The sequence below is a fragment of the Aulonocara stuartgranti genome (assembly GCF_965226115.1).
Source record: "Aulonocara stuartgranti genome assembly, chromosome: 16".
In the NCBI taxonomy this organism is placed as follows: Eukaryota; Metazoa; Chordata; class Actinopteri; order Cichliformes; family Cichlidae; genus Aulonocara; species Aulonocara stuartgranti.
Window position 1 is genome coordinate 26866765 of NC_138952.1, and position 22794 is coordinate 26889558.

Sequence of the window (22794 nt, forward strand, 5' to 3'; positions counted from 1 at the left end):
AGCCGCTAAGGGCCGCACTGTTACATCCAGATTAGGCTGATCATTAAACTGTGGCATTGGGCTTCAAAGAGTCACAACTGATAATAAGCTGTGATAATTAACATTTAGTCAGTCATGTCATTATCCACGACTAATTAGCACATGGCTTCATCTGCGTAAAAAATAAATCAGTTGTGTAACAGTTCAGACATCAGCTCCATGGAAACGGGGAAGTTTTTCACGTTTTATTTTCAGCACATTTATTCCTTAAACTTTACTCAGAAAGCTGCTCTCCTGGAACAGACTTGCAGCTTATTAGGCTTTCTTATAATTAGACTGCAGCTGGAAGGGAGTCCACTTACTGTAGTGCTACTCCACTGTCTTCACTGCTCTTAGTGCTCTGAGAAAGTGGTTTTATGAATATGTATATGCATTGAGTTCCTTGTTAATGCATCAGGAGTAAACACATCAAAGAAGCAGCATTTCCTACACATGAGCAGTGTACTGAGCAGTTTTATGGTTTGATAAAGCGAGGCAGCTTGTTTGTGTTCCAGCACAAATCAGCCATTAGTGCCTTCACACTGCTGACGTGGTAGTTTTGTTCACCTCCAGCAGATTTTGTTAAGTTTATCATTTTGATGCTTGTGACTCCTTTTACTAAATTGAATGGCAGGGTTCCATCTATGTGACACAATGCAATTTCATTATAAAATGTTTGCCTGTGGCTCTTCCAGACCACTCCACTCATAGAGGGAAAATGTTTTAAGACATTTGATCAACTTACAAGAAAAAAATAATTAGAGAATGGGGCATCCAGTTAAGGGATACTTACAGAGCAGAAATTTAAAAAGATATTTTACCAGAAGGTCTCAATGTGAATGAAGTATAAACAGCTCTGTACACTCTAGTGATTTATGACCTCGGCTCTGTGAACTACCTGTGGAAAAAAATATCAAAATTATATAGGATTACAACAATTGTTATATGTGTGTGTATATATATCCCTGGACCATGGTTTAGACAATGAAAGTCATATTATAATCAGTGACTTGAAACTGGTGACAGAGACCAAACTTATCAGTAAAGGATTTACTCAGGGTGTAGACCGTGGGGAAAAAAGAGCTCTTATCCCATAACGTGACTTCTATAAAACCAGACTTGTTTTTTATTTTTCATAACCAAAGCAATCCAACATTCATGCGTACAATGTAGTCCAGATAAGAGGAATAGACTATTTTTAGATGTCACACACAACTGTAAGCAAATTTAAGAGGGAAAAGGTGCTTTGGTGTGCCACACTAAACAAACACTAGAAGCAATATTGACTGTTATCAGTAGCGTCTTCTGCATGAACTAAGCTTTTATTTGAGTCTGTCAGTAGAGAGATGACAGGAAATTAAGAGATTAAAACAGGTGTGACCTACAATAAAGATGTTTGGCTGGCCTCGACACCGGGCCGTTGTGGGCACCTTAATGTAGAAGGTACCAGGTTGACTATGTTATTATTAGCATGACCTCAGGCTAATACAGCTTAACTGTTTATTGGGCAGTTATAGAAATAGCATGCATCAGTGCACTCCTCCATATTTTACCAGTGCAGCTATGATTCCCCTTCCCCAAGCTTTAGCATTAATAGAATCCAGACGCCTTTGAAAAATAACTCATGAATTCGGAGCTTTGTACTCTCTGATGAGAGTAGAATCAGTTTCAACAGCCGTTGTAAATCTTACAACCTGGGTTTGTTTACCATGACAAAATGCCTAAATTACATATAACAACTGGGGCAAATGATTGGATTTGAGATACTAGGTACTTTATTAATATGTTCAATTTAAGTTTATTTTTCACATTTTATAATTGTCAACACAATGTACTGAAATAGGAAGTAGTCCCAACACACACTCTTCATTAGTTGAAATTAACAGCATTTAGTCATGTTGAGGGAATTTTCTTCCAGCATTGGTCCTTTTATATGACTGGATATGGAAGGGATGCTGAAGTCATGCTGAAATTTTTAACTGTTATCCATATGTCTATCCACCTATTTTCCTAGGTTTGCTATGAAGTAACTAGTACTCATAGCAAGAGGTTTCCTGGTTCAAACCCAGCGGCTGGCTCAGCTTTTCTGTGTGGAGTTTGCACATTCTCCTTGTGCCTACTTGGGTTTCCTCTGGGTGCTCTAGCGCTCTCCCACAGTCCAAAGACATGAATGTTAGGTTAACTGGTGATTCTGAATCATAGATGTGCATGTAATGTAGATAAATGGTCAAGTTCATAAAGGAAACTGCTATATTTTAGTGGCTACCAATCCGTAGCACAAAAGGCTGTTGGACAGGTCGCCAGTCCATCAAAGCTCCAACAGAGTTGTTGAAAATGCTGTAACTGTTTTATGAATATCTGCATATTCACTTGTATCACTGGTTCAGTGATAAACCAAACATGGACTCAAACCCTGGATTAGGGCTGCAACACTTCCCCGTAACTTAAGTAAGGTAGCATTGTATAGTCGGATCATCTGCTCTGTTAGAACATTAGAAAATCAGTTTTGAGAGTTTTCATGGAAAATCATTTAACCATAGACACAAACTGAAACTGGGAATAACCATTTGTGAAAAATATGCATGATCAAGTTGTTTGATTAAACAGTCTTCATCCCTTAATGACTTTAATAGTTTTGTTTCTATCAGTGCACATCTTTCCCTGGAACAAGAAAAGCTAGCCAACTCATCCAACTTCCTCTGCCTGAGGCTCATCTTCCTCCCACCTCTTTATCTAAATCAAAACATTGTCCATTGTTTCCATAGAAACAGCATTATTGATGTTAATAAATGGGGTGAAAGATTGCTTATTTGTGGGCTTTCCTACATTCAAACGTCCAGTGGAAAGGTTTTATGTTGTTGGGATGTTGTGGATTATGAGTCCTGTGCCATGTGTCTGGTGCAATAACACTGTGTACATATTATATTTTCCAACATTTGTTTTATGGACTGGAGATGTGTGGGTGCAAATTAGAGAGCTTTTCTCTTTGAGAATAGTTTTGTAGGAGGTGTGCGTTTGTGTGTTAACTAGAACATCCAAGTATTCCTCAGGGGTCTGTGCTGATTTGGAGCCCTATATTCAGGCTTAACGTGTCAGTCCCTGAGCTTAAGCTGTCCCTCCCCTCCCATCCTTCCACTTCATTTTCTATCTCTGGTTCTTGGTCTTTTTTCTTTTTTTTTCTTTTTTTCACCCTTCCTCCTTCATTCCAAGCATCACCCTACCCTCAAAGTATGCATGAAGGAGTCACATGGATGTAATCGCATGCTTGTTATATTTTTGACATTTCCCAGTCACCCTTCTTCATTTAGCTGGCTCTTATGTAAGGCAGCTTACCTCAAACCCAGTCTACAAATAAGTCTCTATTACAGTAATAAAAAGCCTTCCACCTCCACTGGAGCTGAATCTGAACCCAAACGTACAGCTGTGCTGAAATCATTTGACAGGATGCACTTTCTACACTTTCTAGGCAGAGTTACATGTTGGAAAAGTCTTTTTAAAGTACAAAATTTTTTCCAACACAAAAAATTAAACAAAAACAAAAAAACTTGCAATTAAATATCACATGTAGTTATAATTAAATATAAATATAATTCAAAGGTATCCACAAGAAAACTGGATTCTCTTATTTCCACTAGTTAAAGTTAAAGGGCTGGCCCCATGGGGGAAACAAAACTCACTGCTGTGGCTGAATTACCACAGAGTAAATAGAGGTTTGCTGTCAAATTAGAAGCCAAAAATCCGGAAATAATGGAAAACCTTTTTGTTCAGGACTCAAGCAGTCTAATTGATTTAATTTGAAAGGTTCTGGAACAAGAGCAGAGCCTGAAGACATCAGACTCTAAAAATCTGGTTTGTGGGACATTTAAAATTATTTTATTGGATATTATGTGACATTAAAAATATTATCTAGGGTTGATTTTTTAAAACTTTTTTTTATATCATGCTAGGCCATTTATTAAAAAAATCATTCAAATTTATTTTCAGCTTGAGTTGTGTTAAATTTGTTCTTTTTTAGGTTCTCAACCTACCATTAAAGCTTAAAATGGTTTTGGACCCTTGTTAACTGGAGTCTTGACCCATTTTGGTTTGTGGACTCTTGTTTTGAAAGTCTCAACTTAAGAGTTTGTGTTTGCCATCGCCATTCTGGTTTGTTTTATTGTTTTTTAAACTGATGTGACATGATGGGCATAGGTAGACCTGTCTGAGAAAATGAGCAGACTGCACACTTGTGTAGTAGCGACTTTTCAGTCACAAGCTCTGAAGGATTCCCTTCTTTGTAGTCTTTTCTTATTCAAAATACAGCGTACTATGAACATCATATTGCATTCATTAAGACTGGAAACTACTGACAATAAATCTATTAGGAAAATACTTACTGAGGTCATAAATCACTAGAGAAATTGCCACTAGGTAGTTGCCCTTTACTGGTCATTTCAAAGAATGCAGGTTTAATGAACTTGGACGTACCTGATGCTGCATCTAGCGTTTGTATACAGTCTATGTTGTGACCTGCAAACACATTGGGGAAAACATGCTTCTGTATGTGCATGAAGTAGGTAAATTAGGAACAGAAGCTTTTTGATTCATACACATAGCATTATGAAAAAAAATGAAACATCACATATAACACAAAGAGATGTTATAGGAAGTGATGTCTCTGTAGACTTTTAACTCTTTTTTTTCTTTTTTTTTAATAGTTCTAGCTACATTAATATTACACATTCACTGTTCTGTGACATTTCTAACATTTCTAAGTGGCTAAAAGCATTTGGTGGGATGTTTTCTTTTTTTCCGCATGGCTGGTGTCAGACATAGCACAAGGCCCCTCTGTGCTTCCCTGCCTCTCTCTTTCTCTCTCTCCTACTCTACATCCTGCGTCATTTACATTTCTAACAATTATCTGATTACAGCGTTGGTGCCGAAAATGGATCAAGAGTTAAATATAGAGCATCTGGTCCTCACTATAGTTTTATGGCTCTGCTTCCCACACAACCTGCCACGCATTTACATGTTAACCTAATTACATAGCCGCTCGCTCTGTGGTCCACCCAGACAGCTAAAGTTTCCTGCCTCTTGACGTCAGACGTGCTTTTTGATTTCTGCAGAAATGTGCGCAGACACATGCATTTGCACACACACTGTATAAACTTGAGATGTTTTATCCCACATTTGGTGGGAGAAAATAGAGGTTCTTAAAACAGCAGAGACTGGTTTGAAAGTTTCTGAGTAGCTTGGAGGACAAACACAGATGAGGACAACCTCAGGAAAAGCTTTATCGGAAGCTTATACTGTCTTATATAGAGTATGCACAATGAGGACTGGTGGAAGGTCAGATTCCCTGTCTGTACAAAAGCTTTTAGCCCAGAGATCAGAGGTCATCCTGTACAGTGGAGCGACAGATTTGACCTGAGGCAAAACTCATCGTGTGTTGGAAGAGTTTACAACATCCTTCCCCTTCCTCTCCTATTATTTCTGAAGTATTGATTGACTTCATCGCTTTGTCTTGACTTTTAATACTCTTTCCTAGTGTGCTGTAAGGGCCGCAATAAGAGGCCGAGTCCTGGTCCTGGAGGGGCTGGAGAAAGCTGAGAGGAACGTCCTGCCTGTTCTTAACAACCTGCTGGAGAATCGAGAGATGCAGCTGGAGGATGGCCGCTTCCTCATGTCAGCGGAGCGTTATGACAAGCTGCTGCAGGTCAGAGCAGCACACTCGCCTGCACAAGTCAAACACTTCCCACGGCTAATTTCTAAACTAGAACTTACACATGGGACTAATCTTTTTAGGTAACAACAGCTGAGGCATTAACTTTTTTTAACCCCTCAGCTGTAAAAGTTTGATGGGCTATTGTTGCCACGCTGGACGAATCCCTGGGCAGTGTGGGCACCCAAGTTTGTGAACATGATAATTCAAGATCAAGGCGACATACGATTTTCAAATTGACACTTAGGTGCATTCACTAAAAATGTCAGACACGTTCAAATATTGGTCATCTTAACTTCCAGGTCAAGGTGAAAATGCGATAACTCAAGAAGGATATTACCTCGGATTTTCACATTTCTAGCACAGGTTCATCTACTGGGAGCCTCAGGGGGCGCTGTTATTATTTTTTATAATGCTGGCTGTTGTTTATGGAGTCATGTCTATATGTAAATTCCCACTTAAGCAGTGAATTTCCACACTACTCCTACAGTGCTCTTGTTGTGTTTTGAGGGAAAAAAATGCTGTTGCTATAAATCCTGCTGCTGTGCGACATTCAGAGTCTGTACTTGTCACATGGAGCTTTGGAGCTGCAGCCTTTTGGATAAAAATAGCATTTAATATCAAATGTGTGAGATGAAAGAAAGTTATAGGCCATTTCTTACCTTGATGCATTTCAGGAGCACACCAAAGAAGAGCTGGACAGCTGGAAGATTGTCCGCGTAAGCGAGGACTTTCGGGTCATCGCGCTTGGTCTTCCTGTACCCAAGTACAAAGGCAATCCGCTGGATCCTCCTCTCCGCTCTCGCTTCCAGGCTAGAGACGTCTATTACCTACCATTCAAGGTCAATCCAGGAATTTATGGATTACTTAAAAGAAAGTAATCTGCAAGCTGAAAGCTTCAATAAGATCTGAAAGCTTCAATAAGATAAGAAAGGTGTGGCTGTGGGGGAGAAAGAGACGAACCGATACAAATTTTCCTTTTATGCACTCTGATAATAAACATAACACACTTTGTACAACATACTGAAATGTTATTATACTGAAGAAAATTAGCGATAATACTAGAGGATATATTAGTTTTGGATTTGTTCTGGAATTTAAGTATTGAGCTTTTGTTTTCTTTCTCTCTGGCCTCTCAGCCAACAGTGTTCTGCGGTAAATTTGTGAGACTTTGAGGATATTTAAGTCTTGTTTTCTTCTGTATATTTTCAGGACCAGTTGGAGTTGCTGTACTCAGCAGGACCAAATGTCGCTGCAGAAAGGTACATTTAGGTAGATGCATACTGAAGTGCGAGTATTCTTTGATGGTCTGTGTCTTCATGCAGTATTGTGTTGTTTCCTGTGTGTCAGAGTTTCCCAGCTGCTCTCACTAGCTACTACGCTATGCTCCCAGGAATCATCCAGCCTAGGCCTTCCTGACTTTCCTGTGGACAACCTGCTTCCTGTCCTTCATGTCCTGGTGAGACAGGAGCGAGATAGAAAAATGAAAGCCAAAAATTTAAAGGAGAATTTGTTTTAAAGTTACTAGTGCCTGTGTGACTTTTCTGTCCTTTTCCAGAACTCTTTCCCAATGCTATCCTCCCAGCAACTGCTCCATAGGCTTTATCCATATAACAGTATGTTGGGCAAGGACGGTCGCACTGCTGTTGAGGGTGTACTCAGTGTAAGTCAAGATGTGATGTTAAAGTGTCTGTATATGGTTTTACCTCAGGTGCATGCTTGATATAACCTGAACATCATATGGTTGATTGAAGGCATCAGTTTTGCTTTATATGCATTCTTTCACAGCGATTTGAGCTTCTGGATGGTCATCGTCAGCCAGCACCCACCACCATTTTGAGTGTGTCCACGGCAAAAGATGTAGAAGGCCATGCAGACATCACTTTACATGTAGTGGACAAAGACATCACCTTTCAGGTACCAGCAGTCTGGGTGTACACCATAGACTACATATAAAAGACAGACATAGCCAGCATAACATCGCCCACTGCTTTGTGAACTTTTATTTTGAAGCCTTGAATTTAGAGGTGTGGTAGTTGCCTTCTTGTTTATTGGACTGTAGCTTATCAGCTAACCAGCTTGGTTTGCAAGTTGGGATCATTGCAAAGACACAGATAACCAATTAGTATCACGATGTTACAAATCAATGAAGGATAAAATTTAATTCACTAATTAGACATAAACAAATCAAGTTGTATTTCTTCAAATAAGCATTTCAAAGATGCTCCAGAGGGACGAGCAGAACACATAAAGTCAAGCAACCTCTGTGGACAGCGCAATTATTACCCAACCTTTAGACCCCAAAAGACTGATTCTGGATGTAGCGTTTTCAGTGGGAGAAACGCTGCGTCATCATCCAAGTGACTTCTTCGGTCTCAGCTGACTGCAGGTTTCCCCAACTTTATAAACAGCACATTTGCACAAATCTAGCCCACTGAATGAACAGTGGGATGTGAGGTCAGTTCCTTGATCTGCAAATTGTCATAACCACTCATCAAAGACCATTGATCAGTGATCATTGATTGATGGCAATGAGTACCATTCACAGAGAGTTGGGGAATGGCTGCAATCACGGCAAAGTAAGATGGGAAAAGATGTACACTTAGGCCCCCTCCTCATTTCAGAGATGGTCTTTCCCGTTTCATGTAAATGACTCCGCCAAAGATCAGTGGTCAAAGATCAGTGGTCAGCTGAGACTGAAGACACTTGGATGAGTGACGAAATGTTTCTCCCACTGAAAACGCTACGGCCAAATTGAGTATGCATCAAGACCAACCTTTAGACCTTAATACAATGAGTGAAGAAAAAAACACCCTAATTTCAAGATAGCAATTTTTTCTTCTTTTTTTAAATACCATTTCTTTTAATACCATGACATAGACATACTGTATTTCTGCTGTAAAGTTGAGCATTTTGATATGTGAGTCAGTGGAGATTAGTGTCTTTGGAGCTGACCTCAAGTGGTCATCAAAGGAACAGCAGTTTTAAATACGTCCTTGTTGGTTTTATTTTTTGGTCACCGTTTGCAGTAAACATTTAAGCTAAAGTCTAGTTTGCACGCTGTGCAGATTTAACTGTCTGGCAAGGTTAGCATACATATTACGCGGTTAGCCAGCCAGCTCTGACTAACACAAATCGTACAACATTGATATGGCTTATAATTTGGTCAAATTCATTACAACTATGTGTCAGTCTTAAATTAGCCAGCCTTATGTACTTATTTCACTGGGTTTTTTTTTCTTAAGATACTGTGTAATTTTTCTGTGCTAGCTGGAGTCGTGAGTCGTTTACAATAGTCACAGTTAGTCATTATTGATATTTATGATTAGCAGGCTCATTTACTAAGCAACTGTTAGCTAGCGTTTCTCACGTTTGACAATGTGAGAGTCACTGAAGCGTTGCATTGACGGGTTAGATTTTGCAGAAAACCCATCCTGCATTTTTCAGATAAAAGTCACTGTATTAAATTTCCATTAGTCCATTCAAACATTAACAATAAAAAGCATTTAATGTATAAAAAAAATGCATAAAGCAAATCTATAGTGTAATCGATCCTAATGAGTGCAAGCATTAGGCTTCATTATGAATCAAAAAACATGCAGAGTGATTAAGTCATCCTTTTATAGAGATGCCCATTATCACGTCGCAGACCACACACGGACAGACAGGCAGACACACTGTATCAGTAGCTTGACCGTCTTATCTCTCACTGACACTCTGTAGCTGAATGTAAATTTTGTTAAGGCAACATGTTTATCAGTCATTAATTTTTCATGTTAGATAAAAAAGCAGCAGTGCGTGTGAATGTTACTGCATAGTGTTTGGAAAAACAGACATCCTTTCAGACTACTAAAAATAGTGGTGTGGATCCTGCAGGTAAACAAATGATATCACTCTGGTTAACTCTTTGAGGCTGCACTTTCTTCATGTGTGGCAGGAACTGTGTTGGCTCCTAATATGTAGTGGGGTTTTTTTTTGCTTGTTTAACGCAGAGTTCTTAAAAAATAATGAATTTTGTTTCCAGCTGTTCGGCCGTGAATCTGTGAATCACGGGTTTGTTTAGGGCAGTGGTTCTTAATCTGTGGGGCACAGAGCCACTCCAGGTGATGTCTGGATGACCGTGGTGGAATGACCCAAGTCTGGGGGCAGCAAAACCAAAATATCGATATAAACCATCACACACATACCACTCTCACCCACTGAGGGAGTGGTATGTGTGTTTTTTCTAGTTTTTGTACTAAGTCAATAAAGGGAAACATCCTTAATATGCACACAGTGCTGGCTGCAAGCACAAAACTCTGCACACCAGCTGTGCAAACTTGTCTGTGAGGGGCAGCCAGTCATAAGAAAGTAACCATAAAGGGAGCTAAACATATTTTTACTTTCTTTTTTACTTTTTTTTTCTTCCCACACAGGGTAAAATGTCAGGCTTCACCAGATGCCGCTGCTGTTGTTTGCCTCCTTCATGCTTGTTTCTCCTGTTTATGAAACTTCAGGTTCCAGCAGGCGTTAAGGAGCCACGTCCACCCAAAAGCAGTCCCACCTACATTCATACACCAAGCCACTCCCAGTTGTTGGCCGAGATGATACAGTCGCACATGGTTAAGGACATATGTCTGATAGGACCTAAGGTGGCTAACACTTGATATACATATACACATACAATGCACATAGTGAATCTGATTTTAATAACGAATACCTTCTTTTATTTCTAGGGTTGCGGCAAGTCGGTGATTGCCAGAGAGTTTGCTGAGATGCTGGGTTACAGCATGGAGCCTGTCATGCTCTACCAGGTAAAAACGTCTGGTCTTTAAAATGTTCAAAAATATGATTATTTCTGAAGTTTTGAGTTGTCTGCAGAGCATGAGGGGAAGTACGAATGTAACCACCAAACATTTGCGTCACAGACCCCGAATAATTAATGCCACAGTCATATCTTTCACCATCTGTCATCCCTTTGACCTACATTGTAAAAGATTTTGCAGTATTTCTTTTTACAGATACTTCTGTGCATCATGTATATATCTGTCTTAGTTTGCAAATTAAAGCAGTATCACTTAGGCAGTAAATATATGCTAATCTAATAATGTATTTATAATGTCAGGGAAAAATATTATTACCAGTGGCTCAGATAACTCAGATATGTCATGAAGAGGGTGTAGCACTGTTCTGTCTACCTTGGGCTCCCAGCACTACATGCGGACACAGCATTTTGTTAACAACAATTTATACTCTGGCACTGATGTCCAGATGCTTTTGCACCTTGGCACAGCCTGGCATGACCGTGCACACTCAGCATGAGATTGCTTATTCATTTAACTGTTGCGTCAGTTATTTCTCTGGAATGTGTAGGCCCCAGTGTGATACTGCCATAGAGAACCCCAACCAGTAGGGTGGAGAGGCAAGCAAATGTTGCTATGAGGGTATTTTATTAAAAGTCTTCTTAGATTTAAGTGGCTCTGTTATGCAAATTTCCAGCTTCATATTTAAAAATTTGGACTTTACTAGATTAACTTTGCATGATTGACAGGTAAATATAATGCTTATGTATCTTATATTGGAGCTGTTCTGGCCTTCTGAGATGATGGATGGTGCCCACCCAGATCTGGACCAGGGCATCATCCCGATACCTAACCAATCAGATCAAAATCCCAGAATTTTAATGGACTTGATGCTGTTCTCTGATGAAAAAGTGTTCGTGTAAATTTTTTGAGCAATATGTATATATGAGAGAAAATAGGGAAAAGCATAAGTTGAAGTGCATGCTCAGTTGGTTAATTTATTTTGATTTTTTTATTGCTTTTAGAATTTTGAATGAGTGTACAGTGCATGTGTGCAATATGTGTGTGTGTGGAATGTAGTCAGCTCGGTGATAATTGTGAAGGAAGCGGGTGTGCTGCAGCTCTGTATGTATGAATGCATCATGTAGCTGCTATTCTTAGCTAGCTGAGGTCAGGGGTGACCTGTGCTGCGGGAATTGTGGAATCCTTCACCACACAATTCATCTGGTCAACTCTGAAAACCCCATTTTTGGGAAAGCAAAGTGACATGTCAGGCTAGAGAACAGAATATAGATTGTGTCCTTCAACAAGCTGAGTGTGTGTGTGTGTGTGTGTGTGTGTGTGGGGGGGGGGGGGGGGGGGGTTTGACTCATGACCTTCATCAGGATCGTCATAAAACAGTTTGCAGAAAATCTTTTAAAGAGCATATGTATAGAATACCATCCTTCGCATGGGCACTGTTGATGTTTTTTTTTTGATGACATTTTAAAAAAAATTAACCTGGTTCAATAGCACCAGTCTCTCTGATTTATTATAAGGCTTTCAGGCTTTCACTCCAGCCTGGTGATGGGGAGATATAGTATTGTTATGTCCCATGTTTATCAGTGTGGCTTACTTGTTGGAGCTCTCACTGAATGCATCACTGTCTGTTCTGTTAGATAAAAATGTGAAAATAATAGACAGGACTTGAGGGGTTTATGATGCGTAGAAATGATAAATGTCACCAGATCTAGGACGAATGACACTTCCTCTGAGTCTTTTAATGTTTGAACTTGATATTGTGACAAAATGAAGCTCTCTCATACCAGCTGCTGTTACAGCTGTACCTAATTCTCTTTAATTCAAGAAAGCAATGAGTAGTATGTTGCTGTGAAGCTGTTAGGATTGCAGTAATCACTGCCTAGAACAAATTCTGCACTTGTCCTCCCTCGTCTACCCCCTGTCTTTACCATGACATGGCAGCATGATAGTGAATATGACAGTCTTGCTTAACAGACAGTGTTATCTGTAAAGTAGAGATATTGCATTTAGCAGCTGGGCCAAACCATCTGGGAACAGAGTTAAAGGAGGGAAAAATGGAAAGCTGGTGCATTTGTCATCTTGTCTTCACAGTTACTAAACGCAATCGCAGACAGAATCACTTCTGACTATTTTTAGATCTTTTTTGCTCTGCCAACCTGCTGTACACATCTGTCTCTGCTGTTCATTTTCCATCTCCCACTTTCTTGCCTTTATCACACACCTCCCTCCATTGTGTTTGATTCCCAGGACATGACAGTCAGGGACCTTCTCCAACAGAGGTACACGCTCCCAAATGGGGACACAGCATGGAGGCCATCTCCACTGGTCACTGCTGCCATGGAGGGCAAGCTGCTGCTTCTCGACGGCATACACAGAGTCAACCTGGGAACCTTGGCTGTACTATCCAGGTGCTTTGGCTCATTTCCTGGATGTAGCTGCTGTGATATTTTCCAAATGCTCTGTTGATATTGGGTTTTCTGTTATCTGTGCCATCTGTACTCTGTGTTCTCCTTTCAGAACGCTCCACAGCAGCTAAGGTTCTGCTTTAATGTATTTCTTATTGTTTCAGTTTCTTAATAAAGGAAGCCGGTGCTGTAAAATAACAAACAAACACACACCACTCAGCTCATTTCTCAGATTTTATTTTCTTGCCCCAGGTTACTCCATGACAGGGAGATAGATCTGTATGATGGGACCAGGCTGCTGAGGTGGGACAGATACCAGACTCTAAAGGAACAACTACATTTAAGTGACCAGGAACTGCAAGAGAGGTACACACATGCATGCACACAGGTTATCACACACATTTGGGTTAATTGTACGAAAGGTGATCACACTTGGAAATGTGACAGTGTTTTTTTGTTTTGTTTTTTTAAAGACAGTAACAAATATCACAAGTTTGACCTATGTTTGAATTCTTAAAGACAATAAAGCCATGGCAGTGCTTTCACCTCTTCTCTAACTGCACACTCGTGAAATCCCAAATCTCCACTGTCCCTTGTCTATTTCAGCTTCCAGGCTCACGCTTAAAGTGATGGAATGGAGTGATAAAATAAATAATATATTCAAGTGTAAAAGTAAAGTTGTAGTTCACCTTCTCTTAAATTTTAGATTCAAAAGCCTTCAGAGGAGCATTGTTTGTGTGGCACCAGTCAACAAGGATGAGAAAGAATAAGCTAAAAAATGTAGCTGTCGTTTCAACAAGAGTACAAGAAGTGAGGGTACTGGCACAGGATACTTACTGAAATAACAAAAACTAGCACCTTAGTGACACAGTAACACAAACTTACCAACCTACTGAGGAAGCAGAAGAAGTACAGCTCTAGTGTTTTTTATAAATCAAAAAATTTAGCCGTGTTTGCTAAGAGTGCAGGAGTTTAAGTTCCTTGTTGGAACAACTGTCTGAAACAAACGAATATCATATAAAAAATAGAATTAATAGAAAATATTAGATTTATTATTTTTGGTGGCTGATACCTGTTTTACTGCCAATCCTGTCCCCATCACTAAATGTCCTTAGCTCCTGTGTCTGCTTGATAACATATCTAATGACATCTACTCTTGGCTGACTGTGCATCCCAACTTTGTGTAACCCACCTAAACTCCAAGTGAGTAAAAACAGTTTGCACAGTTTACAGTTTTATTATAACCCAAACTGAAGGTCCAGATGCATCTCTCAGGTACTGTGTTGGGTCTTACTGTATTTTTTCCCCCTCTCATGAGTCATATACTCCTCGTCTACTACAGTTGGATTTTTTTTCATGCCTACCACTTCTTATTTTTTGAGGATGCACTGCACACCATGCTGAAACATGCGTTGTTGGTGCAGGAATACTATTTTATGCCAACTCCTTTTTTGTAGATTCAACCAAAGAAATAGGATACATTACACACATGTATTACATACATTGTATGTTTTTTTAACAGGTTGCTAGTAACAAAGTGACTAAAGATATAATTTAAAATGGGTTCTGTCTTAGGTTGCCTGTTTTGTGTAGACCCAATAGTGATGTATCTCATAAGTTCAGTGCTTTTTTAAAATGCTTGAATGATTCATAGGTCAGTGTTAAGCGGTTTAGGGAAAAACGATAACAAACAAAGACATTTCTCTGTAAATGGTCAGGCACAAAGACTGAACTGAATATGATAGAAAAGGCAGCCAATGTCTTTCTTTTCAGACCACTTGACTACAGATGACTAAAGTCAGGCTCATTGTAGGCAAAATATAAAGAAATCAGGGGGAGCTCAAGACTATTGCACAGTAGTGTATGTGAAGTTTTCTTTGTTTTAAACATGTGGGGAGCAGAGAGTGAAGACAAAACATTATTCCATAAAAATTAAAAGAGAGTGAGAAGCTGATTTTTGTTGGTTTCATTGGTTTGATACTGAAACTCACTGTAGGACTTGTAATAGGTGCGTGTGTTTGAGTTGTATCTCTCTTTTGGATCTCTTTCATCTAACATATTCTGAGGATAATATCACAGAGACTGTCTTACAAGATGTTAGTGTAACCGGTGTGTTTCTGCGTTGTGTCTGACAAAGAAAGGTAAAAGAAAGAAAGCTCCTCTCCCACAGGGGAATTGTAGAAAAAGGGCTGCATTTATTTTTACATTAAACATAAAGTACGAACTTACATGGGACATATTTGACATAAGATAAAAAAAAAACACCAACACAAAATCCGACATACCTGACAAAGAAAGGTAAAAGAAAGAAAGACCTCCGAGTAAATAACTTGCTTGCTCCAGCTCCTACGACCAAATACAAACAGTGGGGGAGAGGGTTAGCTCAACCCATCACAACTTCCAAGCTAGCCAGAATTATATTATAATTATATATCATGCTAGCGTTAATGGCGCCTAAAACACATTTGTGACACACACATACTACACATTTATAGCATCTCACAAAAAAAAGCACAATGATGGCAATAATTGAACTAAAATCACAATCAGAAGCATCAGGGTGGATAAATATACATTATATGTGTGTTATACAGTGTCTGGAAAGAAATGACACCCACCTCTCCCACAGGGGAATTGTAGAAAAGGGGAGAGGCCAAAGGGGTACACTGTATTTATAGGGTTGCACCAAAGAAGAAGAACAATGAGGAGGGGCTCCAACTAATAATGAATATAACTACAGGCTTGGAGGTCCTAACAGTCAGGTATAAGGAACACATTTTGTGTAATTATAACAATATGTAATTTATGGCTGGGTTACATTGGTTCTTAAAATAGCCCAAAGTAAAGAAGAATGCTTGGATCTGCAGCATTTGAGAACATTCTCATAAGATCAGACACTTTTTATACACTACACATCCATTTTCTTCTTATTTTCTGACTGCCCATTGTGCTTCCTAATTAACAAAACTGGTAACAACAAAAAGACAAACTGCGTTAGAGCAGTGGTACTGGGAGTGGGTTGAGTGTGACAATGTGTGTTGACAGTGACTGCTGGAAGTCAAAGGCATGATTTCCAGTTTTCAGGTATACTTATTTTTCTCCCAGTTTTCCCAACTCCGTTAAAACCTCTTTGGGGGTGGTGTGAGGGAGTGGGGGCAACAATCTTGCATATTTTACATGTGAACAACTGTTGATGGTTTTGACCCTGCATGTAACTCGTGAAGTGCCTCTGTGTGTATGTATGAGCATGCACTTTTTAAAACCCCCCACCGAAGCTGGCAGGAAGGATGTTTGTGGTGGGGTGTCTGGGCTTAAATAAACCCACTTCCACTTCTCCCACTCCTGTGGCTCAGATGAAGTGTATCCAGTAGGAAACATAGATTTGACAAAGTCAGAGCAAGAAGAAAGAACCTTCTAGTTTGTGTGTGTGTGTGTGTGTGTGTGTTAGGGTTGGGCGTTTGGACGAATATATCGAGCCTATCGTTGAAAGTTTTTACAAGGGCGATTTATTTATTTGCCCATGAGTAAGTTTGCTAATAATGATGGAGCTAATACAACTAGTCAACAGAAAAAATAATAATAATAGCGCTGTTTTAACAACACCCTCTTTCATCTGCGAGCAAATGCACCCTCCTCAGAGTGCGCCCAAATGCTTGTTGATGGAGCTGCAGAAGCTGGTGATAGCCTAGCATACACAGCCAGATGGAGGACATGTACATGCTCATGCAAATTTGTCGTGTTTCAGTACTTTTCTCGCAGTATACGTCTGCACAAGTATGGAACGCCAGGACTGACATAATGAATTAATTAAATACACCATTAAATCATTAATTAAATGTGGCAATAATTAATTAAAATTGGAAATAATTAATTTAATAAATATATACGACACATTTAATTAATTATTGACACATTTAATTAATTATTGACCATTTTAATGAATTATTTAATAATTTATTTATTTAATTCATTATGGCACTATTGTCCCCTTCATGTCTCACCTTGAAATAATTTTATCTGTCAGCCTCACCCATCAAACTAAGTGGGCGGGGTTAACGCTGCCACTGCAGCTTCTCTAACATTTGATTGGTTGCCGTGCCAAGTAAGTCAAGACTAATCTTCACATGTCTGGTCAAGTTGTCAACATAGAACATGTTTACAAAAGTGCTCAGGTGTTTTCAGAGATGTCACTAGCTCTGCTAACAGTCAGCTGACAGAGTGTACCAAGCTCACAGCCCCGGTGTTCCATCTTGACAGTTTTTTTTTGGGTTTTTTTTTAGCTTGTTTGTTTTTCGGGGAAAAAGGCAGGGGGGGGGGGTTACGTTAACCGGTTTGTTTACATATTCCACTCTCCGTGTTCCACATGTTGCATTCGCAGATTCTCATTTGCACCGAACGATCGTCTCTTTCCGCCTGGTCTTGTGTCTCTGTGCTTCTGTAACATAAAGAAGGAGCTGACATTTTTCTCACGACACCAGCGATCAGCTCAACAGACCCTCAGTTTACTTGCATGCATCCTCCTCCTCACTTGTCAGCTGTTTAACACCTGCTGCTAATTCAAGAAACACGCCCACGTTACCTGGTGATAGTCACAGTTTAACTGGGCAGCCGGTGCTCGATTTAACGCAATGTCGGCACATTTTTCTGCACAAGATAAGTAAATATCGTTTTTTCCCTGAGTGCAGAGCTGCTGGAGCTTGTTTCCCAACAGAGCACTTTATTGGTGAACCCACTTTATCAGCGGCTTATGTCCAATCACCGGCACACTGCTTTGAAACCTCACCTGAGTGTTAGCACTCAGTGGTTCAGTGGTCCAGTGTTTAACTGGACTTAATTCACTCAGGTTTTGTTTGTCGGGTCACGTTTACTTTGCTGTTTTATTTACAACTGAGCAAATCGGTTTGGTTTCGACTGAGAAAATTGTCAGGCGGTGGAAGGAATACTTCGAGGACCTCCTTAATCCCACTGACACGACTTCCGAGGAGAAAGCACAGTCTGGGGATGAGGGGAATGAACCCCCCAATTTCCGGAGGCGAGGTCACTGAGGCAGTTAAACAACTCCTTGGTGGCAGAGCCCCTGGTGTTGATGAGGTCCGCCCCGAGTTCCTGAAGGCTCTGGACGTTGTAGGGCTGTCCTGGTTGACACGCCTCTACAATGTTGCGTGGAGATCAGGGGCAGTACCTGTGGACTGGCAGACCGGGGTGGTGGTCCCAGCCGAGTTTGGAGCAGCGGGAATGAGGATCAGCACCTCCAAATCTGAGGCCATGGTTCTCAGCCGGAAAAGGGTGGAGTGTAGTCGGCTAAAAACTGTCCAAAGGTAGATCAGCAGAGCTTCGCTTGTCTCAGTTCAGTTAGTTCCTCCTGCTCTTACCAAATCACTTCCTTTCCAAAAACTGCTGCTGATCTATTGTGGTTCATATCCCAGTGAAGGCATTCAGTGAAAGTTCAAAGGAAATAAAATGACAACTTCTCTCTAAGACTTTCCAGATGTTTACCTGTTATGTCACACAGTGCGGCAGTGTTGATGTCTCCTTGTATGGCAGCCGCACACACCACTCATCACTGTTCCTCTCAGCAGTCAAAAACAGTTTTTGTTCCTTCTGCAGCTCATATAGACAGGCTTTGCCCCTCGACAACTTTCAGACCTCCGTATGGATAATAAAGCTGTTGTGCGTCTGCTTCCATTTCGTCACATGAAGATGGCTGTATGCAGCTTCTCAGAGGTCTTGTCCTGACAAAGTTCATCACATACACAACATCATCTGACAGAGGAGCTAGATCTTGGCAACGAGCACCTCACCATGCAAAAAACAGTGCGTAACAATAACAAGGCCTTTCAGTTCTTCCACTCTTTGTTGTTCAAGATATTTTCATGTGGCTGAAAAAATGTCTTCTCTTGTTTTTATGAAGGTTTTTCTAGTTCACTGTGTTGTGAAATTCTTTATATTATTCAGAAATTGTCACTAGACATTTTTTTTTTTGTGTCTGTCCCAAATTCACTCCGATGGTAAGAGAGGGCAGTGAAACTTTCAGGAGAAGTTTCTACTGAAAAGGGGTAAAGAAGCAGAACTTTGCGCTAAAAAGAGGTGAATCAGCAGAATTTCTGCTGAAAAGAGGAAGAGAAGCTGAGGTTTCTGCTAAAAAAAGAATCTGGAATTTGTGCTGAAAAGAGGTGAAAATGCTGAATGTTCAGCAAAAAAGAGATAAGGAACCTGAAAATTGTGCTAAATATATTTGAATATTTAGTTATTGAAATAAATGAACCAAACAAAGTTTTATTTCTAAACATATATAGACCACCAAAATCTAATACAAACTTTTTTAATGATTTCAATGACCTTTGCTCTGCAATATGTCTAGACTATGACCAGATAGCAATTGTGGGAGATTTTAAAATTCATACTTACAAGCCACAAGATAGCAGAACAAAAGCAATAAATTATGTCCTCCATAACTTTGATCTAATCCAGCACATTAGCCAACGCATAATCGAGGACACACTCTGGACCTACGTATTAGCAAAGATCTAAATATCTCTAACATTGCCATTACTGATATTGCATTATCTGATCATTTCTGCATTTCATTTGATAGCAACATCTTAGCCAATATACCTAATCAGAGTAAGATCACTGTTAAAAAACGCTTCCTTAAAGAAAACTCAGCTGAATATTTTAAACTGATGTACACTTCCACCTTGTTTAAATCACCAACATCCACCAACACACATTCAGTAAACAAACTGACAGATGATTTTCTATCCAAAATCTTAGACATGATGGATAAGATTGCTCCATTCAAGGTTAAAACTGTCTCTAGTAAAAAGAAGTCTCCGTGGAGAAGTGATCCACTGGTATGTAATGAAAAAAGAGAGTGCCGGCGTGCTGAGAAAAAATGGCGGAAAACTCAACTCCAGGTTCACTGCGAGATAAAGAGAGGCTGAATAAGTATCAACTATCCCTGAAGGATGCAAGGGAGTCATTTTTCTCTGAGATTATTCATAGAAAAAACAATAATGCTAGGACATTATTTGCTACAGTGGAGAGATTAATTACTCCTCCAGTGGCAATAACCCCTGAACTAAGCTCCACCAGGGCCTGCAATGAATTTGCCAGCTTCTTTATTGAAAAGATCTTGAAAATCAGAAGATTGATTGGCACATTAGTTTCAACCCCAATACCGACGTTAAGCCCAATTAGCACTTATGCAGAGAAAATGACTCACTTTCAAACAATAAATCAATCAAGCCTCGATAAAATTATTGACAATCTAAGCTCTGCCACCTGCTGCTTGGATATATTATTATATAGTATTATTTCTTAAAAAGGTCCTCCCAGCCATCAGGGAGGATCTGATCCAAATAGTTAACGCATCCCTTCTATCAGGTGTCTTTCCCAAAGCCTTAAAAATAGCAGTTATCAAACCAATATTAAAGAAAAAGAACCTAGACAGCACATTAATGCAGAACTACAGACCAATCTCTAATCTTCCATGTATCAGTAAAATTATTGAAAAAGCTGTTTTCCAGCAGTTAAACAGCTTTCCCACAATGAACAACCGCTTTGATATTTATCAGTCTGGTTTTCGTAGGCACCACAGCACTGAGACAGCCCTTGTCAAAGTGTTTAATGACATCCGTATAAATACTGACCGTGGGAAATCCACAGTATTGGTACTACTGGACCTTAGCGTGGCGTTTGACACCGTTGATCATGATATATTACTGGAGCGTCTAGAGAGCTGGGCCGGACTTTCTGGTACAGCACTTGACTGGTTCAAGTCCTACCTTAAGAACAGGAACTTCTATGTGTCAATTAGCCAATTTTCATCACAAAATATAGAAATCACATGCGGGGTCCCCCAGGGTTCCATCCTAGGACCCCTCTTATTTAGCATTTACATGCTCCCGTTAAGCCAGATTATAACCACCAATAATATTAACTACCACAATTATGCAGACGATACTCAACTTTATATCTCAATGTCACTAGGTGATATTGAACCTATCCAAACTCTTAATAAATGCATTGAGCAAATTAATAATTGGATGTCTCATAATTTCCTTCAACTGAACAATAACAAAACTGAAGTACTTATCTTTGGACCCAAAAAAGATTGATTAAATATCAGTAATCAGCTCAAACTGGTCCAACTAGAAACTACCAATCAGGCCAGAAATTTAGGTGTAATAATGGACTCAGACCTGAACCTCCAGGGCCACATAAAAGTTATAACAAAGTCAGCCTTCTGTCACCTGAGGAACATTTCTAGGATTAAAGGACTGATGACACAAGGAGACCTAGAAAAACTCATCCATGCATTTATCTCTAGTCGGCTTGACTACTGTAACAGTATCTTCACAAGTTTACCCAAAAAATCAATTAGACAACTGCAGCTGATTCAGAACGCTGCTGCTCGTGTTCTCACTAGAACCAAGAAAATAGAGCACATTACTCCAGTTCTAAAGTCATTACACTGGCTCCCTGTAGTTCAGAGAATAGACTTTAAAGTGCTTTTATTAGTTTATAAATCTTTGAATGGGTTAGCACCAGAGTACATTAGGGATCTGCTATCATGGTACAAACCATCTAGATCAGTCAGGTCCTCCAGCTCTCGTTTATTGACCGTCCCTTGAACCAGAACTAAACATGGAGAAGCAGCTTTTAGTTTCTATGCTCCTCACATCTGGAACACACTATCGGGAGAATTTAAAGCTGCAGAGACACTGAACTCTTTTAAGTCTAAAATTAAAACTTACTTATTTAGACTTGCTTATGAGTAACTGATCCTATTATGGCTCTCTACTTCTTTGTTTAAATTTTTTCATATAAATTATTGTCTTGATTATTGTTTTATTGTAAATGCTTTCTTGTAAATGTTTTCCTGTATTTTACTTTTATAGTGTTTTGTGTTTTATTTTAATCATGTAAAGCACCTTGAATTGCCTTGTGCTGATAGTGTGCTATACAAATAAAATTGCCTTGCCTTGCCTTGCCTAAAAAGAGATTAAGAAGCAGAACTTTGTGCTGAAAACAGGTGAATTAGCAGAATTTCTGCAAAAAAAAAGAGGTAAAGAAGCTGAAGTTTGTGCTGAAAACAGCTGAAGAAGCTGGAATTTGTGCTGAAAAGTAGTGGAAAAAGTGAACATTCTGCTAAAAAGGGGTGAAAAAGCTGAAATTTGTGTTGAAAAGAGTTTAAACAGTTGAACTGTCAACTGATTTTTTTTTTGTCATAAGCGGGATTCGAACTCCTGCTCTGAGAACAGCTGCTCATCTCACTGAGCTAAAACATGGCTCAGCCTGGCAAGCAAAACTGGTGATCACACTGATAATGTGGTCCCATTAAGCAAAATTGGCCCAAAAATTGAATAAAAAGCTTAATATCTCAAAAAGTATAAACGTTATTAGCATGAAAAGATATAGCTGGCATTAGCAGAAGGAGCAGAACAGTATAAAGTTTAAATCGGTTGAAAACTGAGGGAGTAGTTAACCAGCAAAGGTCTGAGCAACTAGAATAAGGTAGAATAAAGTTTAAAGAGAAACAGGATCTCACACAATTAAATGTTTCATACTCACTACATTATACAACCAAACAGAGGGAGTACAGCAGATAGTGGAGTGTGTTTTTATGCATAAAATATCTTCCCACACATTCATCCAGTGACTTGGATGATGGTTAGCGCCCACTTTGCCCACAGTAGTGTAAATATATCCTGCCGCAGCATGGGTGTCTCCGTGGTTTGATAGAAATGGACATTGCTGTCCTCTTGAATCAGAAGATTTCATGGGCAGCTGTCAAAAGTCATGCTCTTAACCCTGAGCTCGATTGGCTAGGACACACATGCAAACGGATACATCCGTGAGCAAC

General features: G+C 39.6%; 1 protein-coding gene across 2 annotated transcripts in view; it reads left to right on the top strand.

Annotated features, from left to right (window-relative positions):
• Positions 1-22794, top strand: part of vwa8 (von Willebrand factor A domain containing 8) — an 87846-nt gene that overhangs the window by 11593 nt on the left and 53459 nt on the right. The window contains exons 5-14 of one of the 2 annotated variants that reach the window (XM_082509321.1): positions 5546-5713; positions 6397-6561; positions 6932-6981; positions 7070-7178; positions 7278-7382; positions 7508-7636; positions 10216-10350; positions 10435-10512; positions 12769-12929; positions 13179-13292. In XM_082509321.1, the coding sequence (XP_082365447.1) occupies positions 5546-5713; positions 6397-6561; positions 6932-6981; positions 7070-7178; positions 7278-7382; positions 7508-7636; positions 10216-10350; positions 10435-10512; positions 12769-12929; positions 13179-13292 (1214 nt within the window). Of the gene's footprint in view, positions 1-5545; positions 5714-6396; positions 6562-6629; positions 6654-6931; positions 6982-7069; positions 7179-7277; positions 7383-7507; positions 7637-10215; positions 10351-10434; positions 10513-12768; positions 12930-13178; positions 13293-22794 lie in introns of those variants that run through there. The other variant, XM_082509322.1, reaches the window with a different exon arrangement.